Source organism: Nerophis ophidion, linkage group LG01, assembly GCF_033978795.1.
Source record: "Nerophis ophidion isolate RoL-2023_Sa linkage group LG01, RoL_Noph_v1.0, whole genome shotgun sequence".
Classification (NCBI taxonomy): domain Eukaryota; kingdom Metazoa; phylum Chordata; class Actinopteri; order Syngnathiformes; family Syngnathidae; genus Nerophis; species Nerophis ophidion.
The window spans coordinates 39,757,517-39,783,932 of NC_084611.1; the positions used below are offsets into that span (position 1 = coordinate 39,757,517).

A 26,416-nucleotide genomic window follows, 5' to 3' on the forward strand; every position below is an offset into this window, starting at 1 on the left:
TTCTCCTTTTTTGGTATTTTCCTGTAGCAGTTTCATGTCTTTCTTTGAGCGATACTGTATTTCCCGCATCTACTTAGTTTTAGCAATCAAGAATATTTCAGTCGTATTTATCCTTCTTTGTGGGGACATTGTCGATTGTCATGTCATGTCAGGATGTACATTGTGGATGCCGCCTTTGCTCCACAGTAAGTCTTTGCTGTCGTCCAGCATTCAATTTTGTTTACTTCGTAGGCACTTCAGTTTTAGTTTCGTTCTGCATAGCCTTCCCTAAGCTTCAATGCCTTTTCTTAAGGGGAACTTGCATTTTGTTTATTTTTGGTTTAAGCATTAAACACCTTTTTACCTGCACCTTGCCTCCCGCTGTTCCCGACATCTACAAACCAATTAGCTACCGACACTCAACAACAACACATCAATTGCACTGTTTGCAGACTATCATTACAGGTTTGCAAAAAATATTTTTAACCCAAATAGGTGAAAATACATAATCTTCCACGGCACACCAGACTGTATCTCACGGTGGCACAGTGGTTGAAAAACACTGCTCTACTGATCGCTAGTGTTACCATGTCTGAGTTATTGTGCAGAAATATGGGGAAACAACTACAAATGTGTGCTACATTCGTTAACTGTGTTACAAAAAAGATCAATTAGAATAATACATAATGTTGGATAAAGAGTACAAACAAACCCTTTATTTATTGAGTCAAAAATATTAAAGCTCGATGATTTGGTAAAATTGCAAACAACTAAAATGATGTACAAAGCAAATTATAACCTGCTACCAAAGAATGTACAACAATTCTTCTCAACTAAAGAGGAGAAATATAACCTTAGAGGAAAACCTAATTTAAAACATTTGTATGCACGTACAACACTTAAAACCTTTTAGCATATCAGTATGTGGAATTAAATTATGGAATGGATTAAGTAAAAAAGTTAAACATTGTACTGATATGATACAGTTTAAGAGGCTGTTCAAATTAATAGTGCTTATAAAGTACAAAGAAGAAGAATTATGAGAAACACTTTCAGCCTTATTGAAAATAAGATATTCTTCATCTCAGTATGTTAATAATGACTAAATTAATTAATTACATATTACAAAACTGTTGTATTACTCATTCACGAATGTCATTTTATTATGAAAGAGGTCAGTGGATGAATGTATATAATTGTAGACCCTCTGACATGGGAAAGGAGTAGGATTAAATAAGCTTTGCTTCTTCCTACTCCTTTTCGGACATTATGTGATGTGAGGTGATATGAAACTGTTTGATGTATTGTGTTGTAAATGTGCTCATGTTCGAAATAAACTATAAAAAGAAAGAAAGAAAAGTTTAACCTTCGTCTTGTGTTACGGTCGGCCCCAACCCGTTTTAGTTTTTAAATGCATTAAAGAACCACATATTTTAATTTTTTTTTACATCGGGGCATTTTGACTTTGTTAGAAACCTCTATTTTTCAACAAAACAAAACTTTTTTTTTTTTTACTAAATTAAAAAGCGCTCTGGTTAAAATTATGACCTTGGTGTTGTTAGGGTCAGTTTCGACCCAGTTATAAAAATAATATTATCAAGCAATAATTAGAGCCAAAACTGAACACACTGACAGCCAGCTCCTCTCCCAATCAGAATCATGTGAGCTTTCGGGGATTCTCATTTTACCTTGTTATCCAGTACAAAATCAAACAAAGACAGGCATGTCCAGACATGTGAGGTCAATTCAGTATAAAATTATAAAAAAAACAACAACAAAAAAAAAAACACATTTATTTAAGAGTTGTGTTCTAAAACCCCTCTGGGGTTTTAGAAATTAGTTTTCAAATATTCCCCTCTGGGGTTTTAGAACACAAACTTTGTCAGGTAACACAACCTTTTGTTTATTTATACGATTCTCTTCGTTCATTTTACCATTTTCAAAATTGAAATCGAGGGGTATACTGACAAAAAAAGGCCCAATAGCTCACACCAAAAATATTAAAACCAATATTTTCATGGATAAGGAAGCCTAACAAGGTAACCAAGAGCTGAGAAACAAATTGGATGATAGATAATTGTGTTTAGTGTATTTTACAGCTGATTTAAGACATGGGTCAAAACTGACCCTTTAACATATAAGAGATGGTGACAGAAATCTAACACAAGAGGAAAGTTAAGTATAGTACTTGGAAAAAATAAATGTTGAAAATGAAAAATAACATTTTGAAGTTGAATATTGGAAAACTAATTTAATTAAAAAATAAGTGCACATTTTTTCCAGGTTTTTTTAATTTCTTTTTCTTATCGCATATGTTTCGATATATGAACTCCTCTGATTTTCACAGTTAAATTTGATCAGTTTCAGATATTTTTAATATCCAAATCCTTTTTTAGGGGGGTGAATAGGTTGATTGGCAACGCGGTGGAAGAAGGACTAGTGCGTCTGCCTCACAATACGAAGGTCCTGGGCTCAATCCTGCACCCGGGATCTTTCTGTGTGGAGTTTGCATGTCCTCCCCGTGACTGCGTGGGTTCCATCCGGGTACTCCGGCTTCGTCCCACCTCCAAAGACATGCACCTGGGGATAGGCCCCTCCCATCTCCAAAGACATGCACCTGGGGATAGGCCCTTCCCACCTCCAAAGACATGCACCTGGGCGTTGGTCCCTCCTACCTTCAAAGATGCACCTGGGGATAGGCCCCTCCCACCTCCAAAGACATGCACCTGGGAATAGGCCCCTCCCACTCTCAAATACATGCACCTGGGGATAGGCCCCTCCCACCTCCAAAGACATGCACCTGGGGATAGGCCCCTCCCACCTCCAAAGACATGCACCTGGGTGTTGGTCCCTCCCAACTTCAAAGATGCACCTGGGGTTAGCCCCCTCCCACCTCAAAAGACATGCACCTGGGGATAGGCCCCTCCCACTCTCAAATACATGCACCTGGGGATAGGCCCCTCCCATCTCCAAAGACATGCACCTGGGGATAGGCCCTTCACACCTCCAAAGACATGCACCTGGGCGTTGGTCTCTCCTACCTTCAAAGATGCACCTGGGGATAGGCCCCTCCCACCTCCAAAGACATGCACCTGGGGATAGGCCACCCCCACCTCCAACCCTCCTACCTTCAAAGATGCACCTAAGGATAGGCCCCTCCCACCTCCAAAGACATGCACCTGGGGGTAGGCCCCTCCCACCTCCAAAGACATGCACCTGGGGGTAGGCCCCTCCCACCTCCAAAGACATGCACCTGGGGATAAGCCCCTCCCACCTCCAAAGACATGCACCTGGGGGTAGGCCCCTCCCACCTCCAAAGACAGCACCTGGGGATAGCCCCCCCCACCTCCAAAGACATGCACTTGGGGATAGGTTGATTGGCAACACTAAATGTTCCCTAGTGTGTGAATGTGAGTGTGAATGTTGTTTGTCTATCTGTGTTGGCCCTGCGATGAGGTGGCGACTTGTCCAGGGTGTACCCCGCCTTCCGCCCGAATGCAGCTGAGATACATGTAGGTTCCGGCACCCCCTGCGACCCCATAAGGGAGAAGCGGTATTTGGGCATTTGGGCGCTTCCATCGTTTGAATTTGTTACTGTCCGTCCGAATGATTTTGGCACTGTCCCAGGCCATGATGTGGTTATTTATTTTTGCAATAGAATAGAATAGAATAGAAAGTACTTTATTGATCCCTGGGGGAAATTCAGCACCACAGTTCGCTCACAATAAACAATAATAATAATACATAATATATGACATATATTATATATAATATATGATATATGAATAATATAAATATATTCTACAAATATTCTACATTTAAGTGCAGTCAAGAAGGAACATATGCATTATACACTGATACAATGATCCGATATGGCTGATTTAAGAAACTGCAGGTAGAAATTCCATTTAATATTTCGAAAAATATTGTCTGATTAGAAGAAAATGTACAAAAGTATATGAAAGGACGTGGAATCATGACAGTCAGTTCGGCAACAAAGATAAGAGGCGTTGCCTTCAGGTAATGTAGGAATTTAAGCAATTAAACTGAACACAGATTAGTTCTCTCACTTGGTCACAACCCTAAAACACTATATATTTAATGAATAATGCAATAAAAGTGGTAATATTATAAATACGGTTTTATATACTGTAGTGTAGTCGCCGGGTGCAGCTGCTGCTGTTTTTAATGAACTCCACAAGAGGGCAGTAACTGCATTTGAAGTATCATCACGAGCGGTCAGCACACAGCAGATTTATCGACTTCTGCTTCGGCATTAAAAACCCTCCCGTTTCAACTTTCTCAACGTTAAATAAATAATTAATAACTAGTTATGAGTTTGTTATTGTTATCCTTCAGACTTCCTAGTGGTGGCTGATTATGTGCCCGCTGGCTTTTTTTTAATGGAAGTTGAATTGTCTCACATCAACTTATATAAATCAATATGATATTAATACATATGCATATATCAATAAAAATCAAAAATACAAATGTGTTAAACAAATAAATAAATAATTTGTATAAATAAACACGTATTTGTAAGTATATTTTTGAGATTTAAAAATATATACTAATAAAATGTATTAAAAAAAATGTGACATACAAATAAATCAATCATTTATACAAATAAACGTGTATTTGTAAATATATTTTTGAGATTGTAATCTAAATATGCTTGATTTTGTATTTGTATTGAATTTGCATATCTGGATGTTTTTTTTGCTTTTGTGTTCATGAGAAATTCCTCCCACAAACCAAATGCACAAAGAAATGTGACCTACCCACTCACCTGAACAACCAGCAGAGGGCACTGCAGCCTGATAAGAGATCAGTATCTACATCGGGGACAAGGTCATTAAACGGCATTGATACAATAAAATAAGCAGTTTGCAAGGTCTTTCAGATTAACTGGATACATTAGCATTAGCTAATACAACGATAACGTTAGCCAGCTCAGGCCCGTCGTGCATTTTCTCTGTAAAGACGTGGATTGTTTTTGTGCAGAGAACTCTGGGCATTTTGGATCTGATGCATGTGATGCTCTGTGACCCAGACCGCTCTGACTGCAGAGTGGTCTGGGTCACAGAGCGCATCACATGTTCAATGGGAGACAGGTCTGGACAACAGACAGGCCAGTCTGGTACCCGCACTCTTTTACTACGCTGTTGTAACACGTGCAGCATGTGGCTTGGCATTGTCGTGCTGAAATAAGCAGGGGCGTCCATGAAAAATATGTTGCTTGGATGGCAACATATGTTGCTCCAAAACCTCTACGTCCCTTTCTGTATTAATGGTGCCCTCACAGATGTGTAAATTACCCATGCCTAGGGCACTAATACACCCCCATACCATTACAGATGCTGGCTTTTGGTTCTTTTCCTCTTTGGTCCGGAGGACACGACGTCCACAGTTTCCACAGAACACTTTTCCACTTTGCATCAGTCCATCATAGATGAGCTCAAACCCAGCGATTCCGGCAGCGTTTCTCGGTGTTGTGGATTAATGGTTTTTGCTTTGCGTAGTAGTTTTAACTTGCACTTACAGATGTAGCGACAAACTGTAGTTACTGACAGTGGCTTTCTGAAGTGTTGCTGAGTCCATGTGCTGACATCCTTTACACACTGATGTCGGTTTTTGATGCACTACCGCCTGCCGTGTCTGAGCCTTTTGATGACCGTAGATGGTGAAATCCCTAAATTCCTTGCAATAGCTTGTTGAGAAATGTTGTTCTTAAACTGTTCGACCATTTGCTCATGCATTTGTTCACAAAATAGCCTGTTCACATGTGGGACGTTACAAAGAAGTGTTTGATGCGCATTCCTCAACTTTCTCAGTCTTTTTTGCCACTTGTGCCAGCTTTTTTTAACCATGTTGCAGGCATCAAATTCCAAATGAGCTAATAGTTGTAAAAAATAATAATGTTAACCAGTTCGAACGTTTTGTGTCTTGTCTTTGCAGTGTATTCAATTGAATATAGGTTGAAAGGGATTTGCAAATCATTATTGTCTGTTTTTATTTTATGTTTTACACAAGGTGCCAACTTCACTGGTTTTGGATGAATTGATTTAAGCAAGACGTGTCAATTTAAGACACAAACAGGTGCCATTTATTATATCAAGAAACATTTTTACAGACTGAAAAAAAGGACAGAGTTTCGACAGGTTATAGATTTTGCCAGTCGTATCTTTGTACATGAGAGAAAATATACAGTGTCACTACAACAAAATGTAAAAAATAGAATACAACCTGCAGGTTGTATCTCAGACAGTACTGAAGGACTATGTTTTAGTATGGCAAATGGACAATAAACGAACACAAGTGTCAATGGATTTAAAAGATTAACAGAACTCAAACACATATTAAAGTCCAAAAGACAACATTTATAATGTTATACAGTTGAAATGAATGATTGCATAATGGGGGGAGGTATACAAAATATATACTCTATTCGATGTGACACTTTAAAGCAAGGGTGTCCAAACTTTATACAGAAAAAAACAAAAGGCTAAACAAGCAGTATATAAACTATACCATCTTTTTGATATTTGAGAGGCAAAACAATGAATGCTTAAGACATCAGATTTCTTCAACAAAATCCTGCTTACAAGGGAAATGCATGACCTAAAGTATTTACAGAGAAGGAAGAGAACATAGCCATAGGCTCAAACGTATAGGAGAGAGAGAGAGAGGGGGTGGCGTTTCCTTGATCTCCCTCCGGACTAACAACTACATACACGGTGGCCGAAACAGGGCCAGTTGTCTTTTTAACCGCCGATCTCCAAGATGGCCTTTAACTGTACAAACATAGCATCAATCACCGCTGGATGCAACGTCTCGCATACTTCCTTCTGTTTTTGGAAAATGCAAAAAATGGAACAAAAATTGTAATGGTAAAAACTCTACGTTTACGCCCCGGATTAACACTTACTATGAAATGCCCCTTGAACACCATTTTCTCTATAAACAAGATTATCCAAAATATATATAAGACAAATATTAAAGGCCTATTGAAACCCACTACTACCGACCACGCAGTCTGATAGTTTATATATCAATGATGAAATATTAACATTGCAACACATGCCAATACGGCCGGTTTAGTGTACTAAATTGCAATTTTAAATTTCCCGCTAAGTATCCTGTTGAAAACGTTGCGGAATGATGATGCATGTTTGTGACATCTCGGGTTGTAGTGGACATATTAGCCCAGCACTACTTATGGCTAAAAGTCGTCTCTTTTCATCGCATAATTACACAGTATTTTGGACTCTGTGTTGCTGAATCTTTTGCAATTTGTTCAATTAATAATGGAGACTATAAATAAGAATGCTGTTGGTGGAAAGCGGTGGAGTGCAGCTGCCTTTAGCAACCGAAACACAGCCGGTGTTTCTTTGTTTGTTGTGAAGCTTTAACACAGAGCGGTCAAGCGAACATGTTTCTCTACGTCAACCAGCAAGTTTTTGGATGGGGAAAATTGTGATATTAACGGAGACTTGAGTGGATTATGCGACCTCCTGCAGCAGCTGTCAAAAAGGCAGCTGTGATCTTGGCTCCTCCATTTGCTTCTCTCAGAGACACTGGCGTTCATCGCAGCTCTCCGACTTTCAGGTATGATTTTATAATCTCACTAAAACACTATTAACACAATAAGCAGATAAGGGATTTTCCAGAATTATCTTAGTAAATGTGTCTAATAACATCTGAATTGCTCCCACTGCCGCCGCCTGGAGCTGTCGCCTTTTTCTTCTTCTTTTTTTAGTGCTCCACTGTAACTTTCCCCATCCACGAATCTAATTAATGGGGAAATCGTCGCTTTCTCGGTCCAAAATGCTCCTGCTGTGCGGAGCCCTACAACCCGTGACGTCACGCGCACATCGTCTGCTACTTCCGGTAAAGGCAAGGCATTTTTATTAGCGACCAAAAGTTGCGAACTTTATCGTCGATATTCTCTACTAAATCCTTTCAGCAAAAATATGGCAATATCGCGAAATGATCAAGTATGACACATAGAATGGACCTGCTATTCCCGTTTGAATAAGAAAATCTCATTTCAGTAGGCCTTTAAGAGAAGTAGGACTCGGACGACAATAAATAGCCAGTGTATGAGTACAAAAGGAGAGAAGAAAGACCCCAAATTTCTGAAGGCAGGCAAGGCGTATAAATAAGACATTAATAAATAAAAAAACAAAAAGAGTTGATGAAATGCTGTTAGTATAAAAGCATATAAAGTGTTCTATTAAGTCTTGTTTACAGCTTTGCCCTTTTTTTAATTATAAAAATATATGGATCACTTTTTCATTTGAACTGTTCGGGAATGTGCACCATCTGAGACTGCATGCTGGTAGGCGGACTGGAGATGCCCTCCGACCAGTCGGACATGTTGGAGTGAGGAGAAGAGCTGGACCATTGATCCGGGGAGCCCGGGGAAGGTGTCAGAAAGGGGTGGTCGGCCACTTGGACCTGATGGCTTGGGGTGTTGTTGTCCATGGTGCCCGTGTAGCTGTGCTGGGAGGGCGGGGTGAGGAACTGGGCGCTGGGGATGGACTGGGTGATGATCTGGGCCTCCTGGGGCAGGATGGTGCGGATGGGGATGCTGGAGGTGCCGCTGCTTTGCTGGAGCTCCGGGGAACTCAGATCGCCGCTGACGAAGTTCTGGCTGTTGCTGGTGTTTGAGCTCTGGCTCTGCAGCTGGATGCTTTGTTGCTGCTGGAGCTGCTGGAGGTTCTGCATCTGCTGCATGATGTGAGGCTGAGGAGCGAGGCGGGCGTTCTGAATTCCTGTGTAGGTCATCATCTGAGACATGTTGGCAGGGTGACCATTGTGAAGGGTGGTCATCATTCCCAAGCCCCCCTGACCTACTCCTCCTCTTAAGGTGTTAAACTGGCCCATGTTGCCGTGCATCCTGGAGAGCCAATCGCACTGGCCTGTCAAGGTGCACTGCCCGCTCGACCCTGTCACGGGCAGGTGGGTAAGGCGGGGAGGAAGCGGGTCAAACTGCATCCGCGCCAGCTCCTGCTTGTTGGGCATCACCATGTGGTTGACGGCCAGGTGCCCGTCTGACATGGCCTGGAGGTGATTAAGCGACACGGGCGGCGACTGCTGGAACGGCGACGTCATCATGGGAGGCGACGCCACATCCGATCCGTAGCCGTGCGGTGACGCCAGAGAATCCACCGGCGATAGCACGGCCGAGCTGTCCAGGAGGTTACCGGACTTCCCGTCCTGGGAGTTTTTCTTCTTCACTTTCATGTCCTTGCTGTCCTTGCAGCTTTTGGCGCCAGGCTTCCGGGCCTTTTTGCCCAGCCCCTGACCCTGCGGCTGCGACTGCTTCATGTTGCCCAAGTAGCCGTTGGGCGAGCAGAGAGTGGGCGACAACGCCGTGCTGAGGGAGCCCCCGTGCATGGGAGGGCTTCGCACGAGGTTGTACTCGTCCATCAGCCTCACGATGTCGTGGTGCATTCGCTCTTGGGCAATGTCTCTTGGAAGGCGGTCCATGTGGTCGGTTATCTCTCGGTTGGCGAAGTGATCCAGGAGGACCTTGGCGGTCTCGTAGCTTCCTTCCCGAGCTGCCAGGAAGAGCGGCGTCTCCTCCTTAGGGGAACAGAAATAAAACAGCACATTAATGACGCAAAGGAGATGTCATCAGAATGGCTGAAGTTGGAAGTAGGGCTGGGCGATATGGCCTTTTTTTTAATACAAACCCTGTTTCCATATGAGTTGGGAAATTGTGTTAGATGTAAATATAAATGGAATACAATGATTTGCAAATAATTTTCAACCCATGTTCTGTTGAATATGCTCCAAATACAACATATTTAATGTTAAAACTGATAAAATGATAAGTAATCCTTAAAATTTAGAATTTGATGCCAGCAACACGTGACTAAGAAGTTGGGAAAGGTGGCAATAAATACTGATAAAGTTGAGGAATGCTCATCAAACACTTATTTGGAACATCCCACAGGTGTTGAGGCTAATTGGGAACAGGTCGGTGCCATGATTGGGTATAAAAGCAGCTTCCATGAAATGCTAAGTAATTTACAAACAAAGACGGGGCGACGGTCACCAATTTGTAAGCAAATTGTCGAACAGTTTTAGAACAACATTTCTCAAAGAGCTATTGCAAGGAATTTAGGGATTTTACCATCTACGGTCCGTAAAATCATCAAAAGGTTCAGAGAATCTGGAGAAATCACTGCACGTAAGCGATGATATTAGGGACCTTTGATCCCTCAGGCGGTACTGCATCAAAAATAGACATTAGTGTGTAAAGGATATCACCACATGTGCTCAGGAACATTTTAGAAAACCACTGTCAGGAACTACAGTTGGTCGCTACATCTGTACTTGCAAGTTAAAACTCTACTATGCAAAGCGAAAGCCATTTATTAACAACACCCAGGAACGCCGCCGGCTTCGCTGGGCCCGAGGTCATCTAAGATGGACTGATGCAAAGTGGAAAAGTGTTCTGTGGTCTGAGGAGTCCACATTTCAAGTTATATTTGGAAACTGTGGACGTGGTGTCCTCAGGAACAAAGAGGAAAATAACCATCCCGATTGTTCTAGGTGCAAAGTTCAAAAGCCAGCATCTGTGATGGTATGGGGGTGTATTAGTGCCCAAGGCACGGGTAACTTACACATCTGTGAAGGCACCATTAATGCTGAATGGTCCATACAGATTTTGGAGCAACATATGTTGTCATCCAAGCAACGTTATCATGGACGCCCTTGCTTATTTCAGCAAAACAATGCCAAGCCATGTGTTACAACAGCGTGGCTTCGTAGTAAAAGAGTGCGGGTACTTTCCTGGCCCGCCTGCAGTCCCGACATGTCTCCCATCGAAAATGTGTGGCGCATTATGAAGCGTAAAATACGACAACAAAACCCCGGACAGTTGAACGACTTAAGCTGTACATCAAGCAAGAATGGGAAAGAATTCCACTTTCAAAGCTTCAACAATTAGTTTCCTCAATTCCCAAGCGTTTATTGAGTGTTGTTAAAAGAAAATGGGATGTAACACAGTGGTGAACATGCCCTTTCCCAACTACTTTGGCACGAGTTGCAGCCATGAAATACTAAGTTTATTATTATTTGCAAAAAAAAAGAGTTTATGAGTTTGAACATCAAATATATTGTCTTAGTAGTGGATTCAATTGAATATGGGTTGAAAAGGATTTGCAAATCATTGTATTCCGTTTATATTTACATCTAACACAATTTCCCAACTCATATGGAAACAAGGTTTGTATCTCAGTAATTTTAGGCCATATCGCGATACACGGTTATATATCGCGATATTTTGCCTTAGCCTTGAATGAACACTTGATGCATATAATCACAGCAGTATGATGATTCTATGTGTCTACATTAAAACATTCTTCTTCATACTGCTAATATATGCTACTTTTAAACTTCCATGCAGAGAGGGAAATCACAACTAAGTCAATTGACCAAAAGTGTATTTATTAAGCAGTTTTTAGGGAGTGGCACAAACATTCATGTCATTTCAAAACAGAAAGTGCAAGATTGTCAGAGACATTTTAAAACAAGCTATGAGTGCACTTTTGTGCATGATGTCACTAAGATGACATACCAAAACAACACTAAATTAAAGTCCACTTTTTGTACAGAACACCACTACAATAGTTGAAAACAAATAAAGTGCACTTTTGTGCATGATGTCACACAAGATATTTCAATAACTGTCAAATAAAATTGAGCTGCATAATAGGAAAACAAATAGTGTTCGTCCTTCACTATGTGGTTGGTTACTGTGGACGTTATCTCCTTATGTTGTTCACTATTATTTTCATACGGTGTTAATGTGGAAATGGTTGCTTGGGCATTTGGTGTGGCACCGAATGGAGATGTTGATATGCGGAGTAAGCACTCTTCATTCTCTAGCAGGTGACTTTTCAAATGATGCTACATATTAGCAGTAATGCTACTTTTTTAGCAATGCTTTTGCCCCACACTTGACATTACGGTTGTCTGTTCGACGTATTCCCGCTTGAGTTCAAACCACCGCCAGACGATGGACCCCCTGATGTTTTTCTTGGGAATTAATTCTTCCTTCCTTTGTTACCAGATTTGCACCTTCTTTCTCTCGTATTACCACTCGCACGGCTCCACTAGCATTAAAGCTAACGTTACCCATGTTGCTACCTCTCTGCTCCGCGAGGGCGTATAAGTATGTGACGTATGTAAGAAGGTGCGCTTGCTGTCTGTGAGAAGGAGAGACAAGACAAAGTGGGAAAAGTCTGTAGTGTAATGCCAGCAGCATACTCGAATATCACAATATAGTCATTTTCTATATCGCACAGGGACAATCCCGCGATATATCTAGTATATCGATATATTGCCCAGCCCTAGTTGGAATATTTTGGTACCTTGTTGTTCTGCATGTCCTTGTTGGCACCGCTCTTGAGTAACACAATGGCTGCTTCCACATTATTCACAGCGGCGGCCCAGTGTAACGCCGATTTACCTGACAGGAACAAAAAGAGCCTATCAAACCGAGACCTTCGTTGTATATGTTTTTAAATCCTTTGAAGTGACGTAAACTCTTTACCGAAATCATCGATGGCGTTGACATCGGCGTGGCAGTTGATGAGCTCATCCACCATGCCTTCCACCGCCAGCCGGGCAGCCAAGATTAGGGGAGTGGTGCCGTCATGCATGCGGGCATCGAGGTCGGTGGCGCGGTTCCTGATTAGAATCTGTCGAGACCATCACAACAATCACATTATATAAGTACAAGTCATTGGGAGATTCATCAGCTTATTAGACAAGTACAAATGCATGGTAGTAGACTAGACAAGTTTTTCTTAACCATGGGGATGGGGCCCATTTCTGGGCTGTGAGCGCCCCCTATCGAGCCGCTAAAAAATATCTGTTTCTCAGCTGCGGGCCGTATGGGCCCATCGGTACTCAGCTATTTCAGTTTTCCACTAATTGTGGCAGTAGAGACAATCTCAAGACAAACGGAAGAAGTCTGGAGCTAAATTCATGGAGAAGTTTCTTAAGCGCAAAAAATATGACTAAAGTGGTGAAGCTGTATTTTTATTTGTACTTTAAATTTATTGACAATTTATGTTGTGTTTTATCATTTTATGGTGATATCGGTTTTCTTCTGTTCATTAGTTCCCAGCAGGGCACACCTGCAACCAACGTTCCCTCTAAGGCAGTGGTTCCCAACCTTTTTTCATGTACCCCCTAATCAGAGCAAAGCATTTTTGGTTGAAAAAAAGAGATAAAAAAGTAAAATACAGCACTATGTCATCAGTTTCTGATTTATCAAATTGTATAACAGTGCAAAATATTGCTCATTTGTAGTGTTTTTTCTTGAACTATTTGGAAAAAAAGATACAAAAATAACTAAAAACTTGTTGAAAAATAAACAAGTGATTCAATTATAAATACAGATTTCTACACATTGAAGTAATCATCAACTTAAAGTTCCCTCATTGGGGATTGTAATAGAGATCCATCTGGATTCATGAACTTAATTCTAAACATTTCTTCACAAAAAAAGAAATCATTAACATCAATATTTATGGAACATGTTCACAAAAAAATCTAGCTGTCAACACTGAAGATTGCATTGTTGCATTTCTTCTCATAGTTTATGAACTTACAGTCATATTTTGTTGAAGTATTATTCAATAAATATATTTATAAAGGATTTTTTAATTGTTGCTATTTTTAGAATATTTCTGAAAAATCTCACATACCCATTGGCATACCTTCAAGTAGTACCCTCAGGGGTACGTGCACCCCCATTTGAGAAACACTGCTCTAAGGTACACGCCTGTGCAATTGCACACTGCTCAAGCGTCCTCTGCGCACGGCAAATCTAGGCCGCGCACAAAATTGAATAAAAAGATAAGCGCATAACAGTGTGCACGTCTGCCGTCGGTCACATGTGCGCTACTGAATGCTCAAGGAGTTTTGGCGTTTGCTCTTACATCTGAAAAAATGGAGGGAAAATTGCCTGCAACCAATTTCTACCTAGGAGTATTTAAGCTCGTCACTGACAGCTGGGTCTTGCCGGTTATTGTCTCCTGAACCTCCCACGTCCATGCGCCTGCTTCACTTTGTCAGTCCTGGTATGTTTTCTCTCCTTAGTCCTGTAATCCCTCACCTCTTTGTGTTTGTTTTCTAGCCTCTCTGAGGTAAAGAGGATTCTGTGTTGGACTTTTTCCTGTGCTCAGGTCGCCCTGGCCTTTCCCCCTGCCAATCACCTAAGAACCTGTTTTTGTTTGTTTATTCATGGTGTGCACTTCTGCCCCATCACCTTTTGTTACACTTTTTGGACTTATTAAATTCTTCCCTTTTTGTTATTCTACATTGCCTCCCGTCTCTGCATCCTGGGGTCACCTCCTTGATCAGGTCCTAACAAGTTTAGTCAAGAAACATATTCACTATTAATGTAGTTCATTTTATTTTACCACTACACAATTGTACTTTGTATTTTTTTTCATTTGTTATTGATGAGTTCCTTCTCATGCAGTGTATTTTTCTAATCAGCCTGACCAAAGCCTAAGGTTTACCGTGTGTGTTATATGAATTATAAGATTTGGGATTAAAACATGGTTTTATATAATTTGATAATGTTCTTAAGCTGTGAAGTGAATTATATTTATATAGCGCTTTTCTCTAGTGACTGAAAGCGCTTTACATACTGAACGCCAATATCTAAGTTACATTCAAACCACTGGATGGCACTGGGAGCAGGTGGGTAAAGTGGCTAGCCCAAGGACACAACGGCAAAAGCGGGAATTGAACCTGGAACCCCCAAGTTGTTGGCACAGCCATTCTACCAACGGAGCTATACTGCCCCTGTAAGTAGGTTAATTATAATTATTGAATACGATTAAAATACAGAGTAAAATTACTAATTTAGTGTTAATATTTGAGTGGGCCCCCGGGCCCCTCTGTAGTCGAACAGTTGGACCCCCGAGTTCAAAAAGGTTACGAACCCCTAGGCTAAACAACCACAATAATGGGCATAATTGGTGGCGAGGGGTAAGAGACATGTCTGCACTTTTTCAAATGGCAGGTTTTTACTGTCCAAAAATAATGTAAGGCTATTGAATGGAGACAAGTCAAACACTTGTGCCAGGTGGAAAATAACCCTCCACTGACCTGGAAGACACCCTGGGCGTCTGCTGCCACGGCCGCATGCAGGGGCGTCCTGCCCATGTTGTCCTGGATGTTAGCATCGGCGCTGGCCTCAAGCAGCCTTTTGGCGGCGTCGGAGCGGGCGTAGCGAGCGGCCAGGTGCAGTGCGGTCTCGCCGGTGCGGTCGGTCTGGTTGTGAAGGTTGGCGCCCTGATAGATGAAGTCATTGATCACGTTGGCCGAGGCGTCCTCCTCCTCCTCGCTGTTGCCCGTTTCCAAGCCGCCGCCACTGCAGGACGCAATCATCAGGGGTGTGAATCCATCTGGACAGAGAAGGAGGGGGGAGTGAAGAAAAAGTCCCAAAACTGCGCGCTCAGCAGAAGGAAGACAACAAGATGCACTTCAAAGCGGCACACCCATCAAAACAAAGCAACAAACAAATCGAATAACGGATTCTGATCAAGGCTCCGGCGCTGCAAAGGGTTCGGAAAAAAAAGTGAAGCTGAGGGGATAGAGGCCAAAGAAAAAGCCCACAAAACCTGAATATCTGACAGTGAGAGGCAGATCAGTCCGTCGACTTGGATGAGCCTTTTCCCTCTTCAAAAGGATAGTGAGCCGCAGATCCCGCAGATTTGGTCAATTCAAGTGCATCGATCCACGACGGGGGCGAAAAAAGTGTGCTCTCAGGTTGTTGACCCTATTACTTTGATTTGTCACAGCCTCTCTGCTGGGAATTCAGCGCTAAGTGCAAAATTGGCTTTGGAATGTGATGCCTTCATTGTTTTTTTTTTTGTGCAATGTGGAAAAGAAAAAGGAGGGTGAAAAAGAGGCCCATTACTAGTCCAATGATGAATCTGATCAGGAATCAGCGTTTCCTGCCCCTGGGCGCCGGCTGCTTTGAAGAAGATCCCTCACCCTGAGGACCCCCGGGCTTCTGGCAACTCCCACTTGTGCACGCACGCCAACGCAAATCACACACCAGCAATGTGAATACGAGGCTAATTTGACATGGAAACAGACAGCCAACTAGCATTTTTAAGCCAGATAGGCAGGACTAATCAGGATACCCCAAGGCTTTTAGCACCTGGAAAATCAATACGCTTACAATCGAGGATCTTAATACTGTAGACAAAAAGCGCTAACGTTTCATCCAGGCGATCCGAGAGTACAAAATGTAACGAGATCCTTTATAAGCACAACAAATCATAACACGGATCTGATGATATGGCACAGATCCCGATCATTTGATTTATATGCCAAACTGTGGCCACACGTAATGGAATTAAACCAGGGGTGTCCAAACTTTTTGCACTGTGGGCCGCACACTGAAAAATTAAAGCATGTGGGGGCCATTTTTATATTTTTCATTTTCAAACCATAACCAAATATCTGGATTTTTTAAATTTATTTTACCTTTAGGGGTCCCCAGGACAATAAAGGGTCTCAGTTATTAAAATGTTAAAAATAAGTCAAATTATTGTTATTTTTATTATTACTATTTAACGCTTACAGTAAATCTCTATATCAACTTCAAGTTGAAATAAAGTAATGAAAAATAATAAAAAAAATCTTGTATGGCTTTTCTGTCAAAAACAACTTGGTTTTTAAATAGTAAAAAAAATTAAGTAATTAGAGCCCTAAAAGAACAATAATGCAGGACAGAATTGATTTTAATTCTTTAATATTTTTGAGTAATCACAGTGAAAAGCTAAATAAAAAAAACACTAAATATATTTGGGATCCAAAAGGTGCCCCACTCATTAAGTAATACATTTTTATTAGGTTTTTCTTTTACTTTCAACACTTAAGTTACGAGATCAACTTCAGATATATCTGTCGATTTTACGTTTCAACTATTATTTTGTTTGTTGTATGCGCTTTTGTCAAAGAAGACTTTGATGTTTTTATATGGCAACTACACAATATATGCAATATTTACCACATAAAACATTTTAAAGTGAAATATTTGAAGTAATTGGAGCCTTGAAAATAAATAATTCATTATAACATGGATTTTTTTGTCCTTATTTTTTTTTGAGCAATGGCAAAAAAAGAAAAATAAAGAAAGACAAAAGAAAAAAAACTGCTTGCATGGCAGCTTTGTGTCAACATTGCTACTTTTTCTCCTTAGATTTCACCTCATTCCACTTTTTTTATTGTTTTTATTTCTATTTTTGCAATAGCATTTCCAGAATGTGTGGCAGGCCAGTAAACAATTAGCTGCGGGCCGCAAATGGCCCCCGGGCCGCACTTTGGACACCCCTGAATTAAACTATTAAAACTTCATCTGATTAGATTTCATAAGGACACAAGCACCCTAACATGTTCAAATTGGATTGTTCCAGTTCAATTTAAATTGTTGCATAATACGCGGCAAGATCCACAAAAAACTGTGATTGTGTTCTTTACAATCATTTTTAACAATATCATAAACATTTATGCACTAATATGTAGTTGCACACGAACAGATTACAAAACTGAATGCCATAAGCTTTCTGGTGAAGGCAAATAATAAAAGTTGTATTTTTTTTATATGAACTAAAAATACAAAATTTGTTTAGTAATTTAAAGAGTGTCTTGTATATTTTTGGATGTGTATGGTCAATTCAAGATCACAAAAGATAGTTATTTTGATGGAATTTGGGATTTTTCCTGTTAAAAAAATAATAATATGAAAATACAAATACATTACATAAATAATACAAAGGTAAATTAGCATCCGTGCTATAATCAGGCTAATTTGTAGTCTGAACAGAAGTATACAAATGTTCATGAATGTATATATAAATATCCCACGCACAAATTACTTATTTCCTAATAATTGGTAACGATGCGAGCCGAGTTCACCCACCTGGACCCCGAACGTTGACGTCCATGCAGTCGTTCTCAATCTCGCCCTGGGGGGGTGTGGGCGCGATGGAGGGGATGCGCAGGTCGGCAGCGTCCAGGTGCTGTTGGGTCCACTGTCGGTTGTCCTTCTTGTCATCCACCTCCAGGACAGCTTGCTCGTCAAAGTGCTGTTGCGAACATAGGGGGACGGAGCAAGGTTTGGAGGGTAAAAAAAGAAAAAGATCGGATTAAAATCAGAAAATGGACAAAAACTCATTTTAATCTAGAGTTATGTACAATGTATAAGTAAGTAAAAGAACTGCAAAAATGGGTAGGAGTTTGTCTAGTTTCTTACCCTGAAGCGTTTGGCATCTGATGGCTCATCTTCTCCCCAATCGTTGTGACCGTCGTCCATGAGCGAAATGTCTGAGGTGTTCTTCAGCGGCCTGAGACGAAAAAGAGAATGCGGTGAACTCCTCCATCTGCACAGCGTTCATGGTTTAAAAAAAAAAAAAAAAAAAGCACCCAAAAGCATTGATCACATGCATTCCCCACCCCTCCGTCCACCATGTCAATTAAAGAGCTCCTCAACTGCCTGTATCATTATCATTAATGATCCGGCAAAACCCTGCTATGCCCCCCAAATTTCAAGGGTCATGGGTCACACCCGCCGCCGTCCTTTAGACATAATCTTTCACCTAAAACAACGACAGAACGGAAACCTACTTTAATCCCACCGAGTCCTCCCCGACGGGCTCCCGTCTTTTCTTTTTGCTGGTCTCCGTCGTCTTAAAGCCTTCAGGGAGCCAAAGGCGTCCGTGTTCGTGGCGTCGCTTACGGGCAGCGACCATGCCCACTCCGGCGAAGGCCAGCATCAGCAGAGCGCCTACGACCACGTAGATGGGATAGAGTTCCTGAGACGGCTGAGGGTCTGCACCGCCTGGCAGGAGAAGGCACAACATGGTCACGGCGGGCTGGGGGGGGGGGGGAAGACATGGACCAACGACGGACAGACCAGAAGTAAGCGTGCGAGCAGAGCTGGTTCGCTCGCTGGGACCTCCTCCGAAATGCACTGCTTTGTAAAGCTAGCTTTGGCTATCTGTTCTGCAATAATCACAATTGCTAACCGCTTTTCATAAAAAAAAAGAAAAAAAAGAAAAAAGGATCGGGCGTGATAAAAAAAAAAAAAAATTGACAAAAAAGGGGAAAAAAAGACCACTACCACCTCCTAACTCCCTTTTCAACTCAGGGTACCGAGAGACAACTTTACCATTTCTTCTTTAAGAGAAAAAAGGGAAGGGGATTAATGAACTTCAAATTACTGCACGCGCTTTAAGCTGTAAAGACGGAGGATTTATTAGGATTTTCCAGATAACAAAGACTCCCAACTTCTAGCACACTCCCGATCAATTTTTCCCCTTCCTTTTTTTTCCACTAACGATTTTGAAATGATAAACTCCCCCCCCCTCAAACCTAAACCCTTGGAGATGCATTAAGTCCTGGTATTACATTCACTGAGGTGAAGGTTGCAGCAGCCCCTTACGCTGCGGGATGAGGCGTGCGTGGGCGTACGGGCACGTGGAGAGTGTGTGTGCGCACGCATGTGAACACGTCTGAGAAAGCAAAAGAGATGGAGAGCTGTATGCTTTGAGTGAGTGAAAAGTGGGAGCGAGGTGGGGCTGGGGGAAAACGTTGATTTGCAGCAATTAACCATTTTGGAGCCTGAAGCCAGTGGATTTAGACGGCGAGGAAAGGATTGATTGTTTAGGCCATGAGATTCACAACTGCATTTGTTCTCTGCCGCATAACAAATACACAATCAAAGAGCGTTAGGGTTAGGACCTGACTGGGAGGTGTCGGGGATATTTTCACTTTTCATGTGTGCACGGCACGCGTCCCACCTGTGTGTATGTTCACGTATGCAAAGACTGAAGAGCAAGGCCTGGTAGGATAGTAGCATAAAAGCTCCAGTTAGCACCTATATTTTGCAGAGTCTCCTATAGTTGCCAGGTGCGTGCTCAACAAAAGCAAATAACTGCTGGAGTCTGTAATAAGCATCTTTAATAAAACATTGGAATGATTTGATGTGGCTGTAGGCAACTTCCTACTTCATAACTTTTATTAACTCCACAAGATGGAGTCGCATTTTATGCTTTTCATTTAATCCCTTGCCAAACCACACTTCAAATTTCACGTTTAAATATTTTTTATCATTAATTCATATCACAGGTCCTCAGTTTATCCGCTTTTGACCACCACCTATTATGTAAAAATATGCCGATTTAAGGAAATTGTACATATTTTTGAGCTAAAGTAAGTATCATGTATGTCTTATCTGTATTACAGTACAGCAGTGGTCACAATCATTTTCGAGCCCAAGATCCCTGGTCTCAGGAAAAAAACTAACCAAGATCTACACTGCATCAACTATGCGTTTTATAAATATATATATATATATATATATATATATATATATATATATATATATATATGTAGGTGTGGGAAAAATCCACACCTACATATTGCGCTCTACCACGGTATCGATCACTATTCTCTGGATAATCCAATCAAGACATATATATATATATATATATGTATATATATATATGTGTGTATATATGTGTATATATATGTGTACATATATATAAATATATATATATATATGTGTGTATATATGTGTATATATATGTCTACACACACACACACACACACATATATATATATATATATATATATATGTGTGTGTATATATGTGTATATATATATATATATATATATATATATATATATATATATATATATATATATATAAAAACAACAAAGGCAAGCGTGCCTATCACACGCAGAAGCTAAAGCGAAAACTTAGCGCAAGAAATATGGAACTATGGAACAGGCAAAAACTCTCTAAATGTGACAAGAAATAAACAAGACTTACTGTGGCATGAACTATGATATTGCATGAAACGAGCATGAAACTACTAACTAACATAACTGACATGGAGCAAGTAATGACGCCAGGCCGACTGACTGGCAAAGACAGGCTTAAATCATGGTCTCCTGATTAAAGCAGATGCGTGTCCTGAACACCAGAGGCAGGTGAAACTAATAAGTCGCCATGGAAACTAAAACAAACAAGAGTGCACAAATACAGGAACTAATGGAGTCTTAAAACTAACAGAAAATAACAAAAACATGATCATGACAAAATGTGAACACGGTGTTGCAAATAAAAATGTTCTGTGCACACACAAAAAAGACTGTAGGGGTGTGGGCGAATGACGAGAGAACAATCAATAGAAATCAATCCAGGTCTGATGCTGTAGGATCAACCCTGAAGAAGATTTTGAGTTAACTTACTATAAACAGCTTCGATGGTGTAGGGAACATCCAGTTTGCCACTGGAAGCCAATGCCCCGAGGAAGGCAGCGGCATCCGTGGTGCTCTGGAAACACTCACTGGACTGCTGGATGCACTGGCGGTTATCCACCTCCAAGTGCACAATTGAACTGCAAGGAGAAGAGAAACCCTTCAGATCAGGGGTCACCAACGCAGTGCCCACGGTCCCCAGGTAGCCCGTTAGGACCAGATGAGTCGCCCGCTGGCCTGTTCTAAAAATAGCTCAAATAGCAGCCTTAACCAGTGAGCTGCCTCTATTTTTTTTAAATTTGATTTATTTACCAGCAAGCTGGTCTGGCTTTGCTCGACATTTTTAATTCTAAGAGGGACAAAACTTAAATAGAATTTGAAAATCCAAGAAAATATTTTAAAGACTTGGTCTTCACTTGTTTGAATAAATTCATTAATTTTTTTACTTTGCTTCTTATAACTTTCAGAAAGACAATTTCAGAGAAAAAATACAACCTTAAAAATGATTTTAGGAATTTTAAACACGTATACCTTTTTACCGTTTAAATTCCTTCCTCTTCTTTCCTGACAATTTAAATCAATGTTCAAGTAAATCATTTTTTTATTGTAAAGAATAATAAATACATTTTAATTTAATTCATCATTTTAGCTTCTGTTTTTCGACAAAGAATATTTGTGAAATATTTCTTCAAACTTATGATAAAAATTCAAAAAAATTATTTTAGCAAATCTAGAAAATCTGTAGAATCAAATTTATTTCAAAGTCTTTTGAATTCCTTTTAAAAATTTTCTTCTGGAAAACCTAGAAGAAATAATTTGTCTTTGTTAGAAATATAGCTTGGTCCAATTTGTTATATTTTCTAACAAAGTGCAGATTGGACTTTAACCTATTTAAGACATGTCATCAAAATTCTAAAATATATCTTAATCAGGAAAAATTACTAATGATGTTCCATAAATTCTTTTTTAAATTTTTTCCAAAAATATTCGAATTAGCTAGTTTTTCTCTTCTTTTTTTTCGGTAGAATTTTGAATTTTAAAGAGTCGAAATTGAAGCTAAACTATGTTTCAAAATTAAATTTTCATTTTTTTTCGTGTTTTCTCCTCTTTTAAACCGTTCATTAAGTGTTTTTTTCATCATTTATTCTCTCCAAAAAACCTTCCGTAAAAGGAAAACAAATGTACGACGGAATGACAGACAGAAATACAATTTATTTAAGTGTGTATCAAACTGGTAGCCCTTCGCATTAATCAGTACCCAAGAATGGCTCTCGGTTTCAAAAAAATTGGTGACCCCTGCTACAGATAATTGTTTGTCTTTCGAAATATTGGCCAAAATATTTAAAATAGGCTCACCCTTTTATCTGCAAGTGATCCAGCTCCCTCTTCGTCCTCCAGTGCCCCCCTGCTGCATGATACAAGCTCCTCTTAGCTATAGTCAGCACCTTGACCGGAACGTCTGACCAACTGTCTACTGAGCGCTTGACGTTGTACTTTTTCAGCTCCTGCTCGTTGCCGTAGTAGGGATAAACCATGGTGCCGCCCTCCACGTCCTTCCTGAACACCACGTTGGTGCGGAGGACACGGCTGAGCTCGCGTAGGAAGCCAAACGAGTTGTTGAGGAGCTGCTCGGGCGCGATGTGGACCACTACGACCAACTGGCCCATGGCGAACTTCTCTGGCATGTTGTTGGCACAGTCCAAGCCGTCCCACTCACACTCAGCGTTGTTGCAGCCTTGGTCGCAGTGGTTGTCGGCATAGTGATCCTTGCAGTACTGGTCGTATAATGGGCTGCAGAAATAAAAAGTGCGTTCCCAGCAATTTTAGACAATAGTGTTGACTCATTTTCAGTAGATATTAAATCCATACTGCTATACAAACTGTAAATTGTCTACTCTAAAGTTTATCCACATTTGCTTACTCTAGTATTGTCCCTTGACAATATATACTGTCTTAAGAATGTTTGCTGAAATGGGAGGGCTGTCCTTATTTGTCAGATATGGTGGGTAGAAAAATATTTAAATTTGGATGTACTTAAAGGTAGTCAATGTACCAGTGACATGTGGTCAGGGTAGGCAGGGGAGGCAGTGCCTTACCTGTGATCATGCAATTAAATTAAATATATAATTGTACACCCTGGCGACTTGTCCAGGGTGTACCCTGCCTTCCGCCCGATTGTAGCTGAGATAGGCGCCAGCGCCCCCGCGACCCCGAAAGGGAATAAGCGGTAGAAAATGGATGGATGGATGGATGATAAAATAATTGTAATTGTTAGTTTTTAATTTTCATTTAGCTTCACCAATTAGGATTTTTTTTTCTTTAAAATCGCTGAATTTTCGCAATCCCTCGTAAAGGTTCTTGTCTGGTGTGTTGCTAAGCGTTCAAAACGGCAGAGAAAAAAGTCTAAGGTGAGGCTAACAGTTCTCGTGGCTCACGATTGGGGCACTCATGATCAGAGACATACGGTGGCGTAAGCGAGTCAAGTGCCGCAGCGAGTAACATGTTTTGTGTGTTGGTTAAGCCATCAAAACGGCAAAGAAAAAAGTCTGAGGTGAGGCAAAGAGTTCTCGTGCCTCACGATAGGGGCGGGCGCTCATGATCCCAGACATATTGTGGCCTTAGCGGGTAAGTGCCGCAGCGACTTATTTTTTCAGTCTCGTGCACCCCGACTTTCAACATGGATGACTACATTTCCGTACTTAAACAGTTTTTTAAAGTGGACTTTCAACTGAAGCAGGAGATAATTACTAAAGGAAGACCAACACCGGAGCTGAATTGTTTGTTTCAATCAGCAGGACGGAAAGTTACTCGCTCTTCCCAGACGGAGTGGTATATGTGAAAAGACTGGCTTTGTGGATGTTCTGCAAGAAACTGCCTTTTCTGCGCTAAAAACGTTTGGGATGACGAGGATAGACTTGGCTTTGGATGAACAGCCGCGACTCAACATCAGTGTCCACAATGCTAAGGTAAAAGTGAACCGAGAGATTTTAAAAGATGTCATCAATGCGACCTGCTTCCTCGCCAAACAGCAGCTCACATTTCGTGGAAATGATGAGAGTAGGAGCTCTGCAAATCGCAGCGACCATGTTGAAATCTTATAAGACTTTTAAAAGTGAAGGAAGTGAAGGAGGACTTTTACCAGAAAGTGACAGCTATTTTTATCCAGAAGGACCGGCGCATGGACTTCATTTATAAGGTAAGACGGAGATAACATTATTTTTGTTTCGTTTTTAATGAAATGCACATTTTGTGGTCGACACAAAACTGCTGCTAATCAAATGGCAAATAATCTGCGCAGAGCGCATTCTGTGTATTTGTAAATCTGATTCTGATTACGTCAGTGCCTCACCAGCTATAAACCTCACCGCACGTCACTGCAATGTACATCTGGGCGGCGTAGTTAGGTTGGAAAACTGGTCGTGCTAGCAACTTGAGGGTTCCAGGTTCGATCTCCGCTTCCACCATCCTAGTCACTACCGTTGTGCCCTTGGGCAAGATCCTTTAGTCACCTTCTCCAAATGCCACCCACACTGGTTTAAATGAAACTTAGTTAATGGGTTTTACTATGTAAAGCGCCCTGAGCCACGAAAGAAAAGCGCTATATACCGTATTTTTCGGACTATAAGTCGCAGTTTTTTTCATAGTTTGGCCGGGATTGCGAGATATACTCCGGAGCGACTTATGTGTGAAATTATTAACACATTACCGTAAAATATCAAATAATATAATTTATCTAATTCGTGGAAGAGACGAAGAAAATGTCAGCAATCGTCACATACACGTCAACCAATAAGAATTTGGCGGGGTATGGTCATGGCAGAAGTGCATTGTGGGTCATGGAATGCTAACTGCTATATGTTACTGCCGTAGCTATTAAAATGAATCATTTCATCGTTGGCGGTAACTTATAAAAACTGAGAAGGGCTGAACAAAATGGCACCGAAAAGGAAATCATGTACTGCAGATTACAAGCTGGACGTAGTGAAATATGCATCAGAAAACGACAAGAGGAAGCGGCGCATACATTTGGAGTTGGCAGAGTTGTTTAGAAGCGACATCGAGAAAGAAGATTTCATGGGATTTATCGATTAGGAGTGACAGATTGTTTGGTAAACGTATAGCATGTTCTATATGTTATAGTTATTTGAATGACTTATACAATAATATGTTACGTTAACATACCAGGCACCTTCTCAGTTGGTTACTTATGCGTCATATAATGTACACTTATTCAGCCTGTTGTTCACTATTCTTTATTTATTTTAAATTGCCTTTCAAATGTCTATTTTTGGTGTTGGATTTTATCAAATAAATTTCCCCTCAAAATGCGACTTATTATCCAGTGCGACGTATATATGTTTTTGTCCTTCTTTATTATGCATTTTCGGCCGGTGCGACGTATTTTTGAAATTTATCAGATTATTATCATATTTGTCACAGCAGCACTAAATCGCAATGCAACTGCCCAACCATTCAAAAGTCTTGTGCATCGCCCCACGTCATCACTTCCTTGTTTACATTGACATTGATTCTTGTTTACATTGACAATGATTCATACATACATTCATTTATTAGTCACCACTAACTAATTTATTAACACAAATCCCAATGTTCTTACTGAAAGTGTGGGCACTGACTACAGAGTCGTAAAAAAACAATAAGCCTTAAAAAAAAATTGAAACTTATTTGAAAATGTTTCAGTGAAATCAAGCATTTCAGGCAGCAACAATCACAAAAAAAAAAAAAGCCAGCAAAATCCTGAGTGTAGATGTATCATCCACTGAAAATGAGTCAACACAACCCTTATTGCATTAAAAACTCGCAACAAAACTTTACAATGATCATGTTAGGGCTGAGTTATATGGCCTTTTTTTAATATCTTAATATTTTTAGGCCATGTCACGATACACGATATATATCTCCATATTTTGCCTTAGCCTTGAATTAACACTTGATGCATATAATCACAGCAGTGTGATGATTCTATGTGTCTACATTAAAACATTCTTGTTCATACTGCATTAATATATGCTCCTTTAAACTTTTATGCAGAGAGGGAAATCACAACTAAGTCAATTGACCTTAACTGTATTTATTAAACAGTTATTAAGCAGTGGCA

The 26,416-nt window shown here is 40.6% G+C and overlaps 1 protein-coding gene across 2 annotated transcripts in view; it reads right to left on the reverse strand.

The window, feature by feature from the left end:
- Positions 1-6,058: 6,058 nt before the first annotated feature.
- The window catches only part of LOC133554206 (neurogenic locus notch homolog protein 1-like), a 129,042-nt gene continuing 108,684 nt past the window's right edge, over positions 6,059-26,416 (reverse strand). For both annotated transcript variants that reach the window (XM_061902680.1, XM_061902675.1), the window contains 9 exons: positions 22,654-23,088; positions 21,289-21,437; positions 18,658-18,871; positions 18,287-18,377; positions 17,954-18,119; positions 15,127-15,425; positions 12,551-12,698; positions 12,369-12,466; positions 6,059-9,570 (listed from right to left, as the gene is read on the reverse strand). In XM_061902680.1, the coding sequence (XP_061758664.1) occupies positions 8,275-9,570; positions 12,369-12,466; positions 12,551-12,698; positions 15,127-15,425; positions 17,954-18,119; positions 18,287-18,377; positions 18,658-18,871; positions 21,289-21,437; positions 22,654-23,088 (2,896 nt within the window). In that variant the 3' untranslated portion in view covers positions 6,059-8,274. The remainder of the gene's footprint in view (positions 9,571-12,368; positions 12,467-12,550; positions 12,699-15,126; positions 15,426-17,953; positions 18,120-18,286; positions 18,378-18,657; positions 18,872-21,288; positions 21,438-22,653; positions 23,089-26,416) is intronic.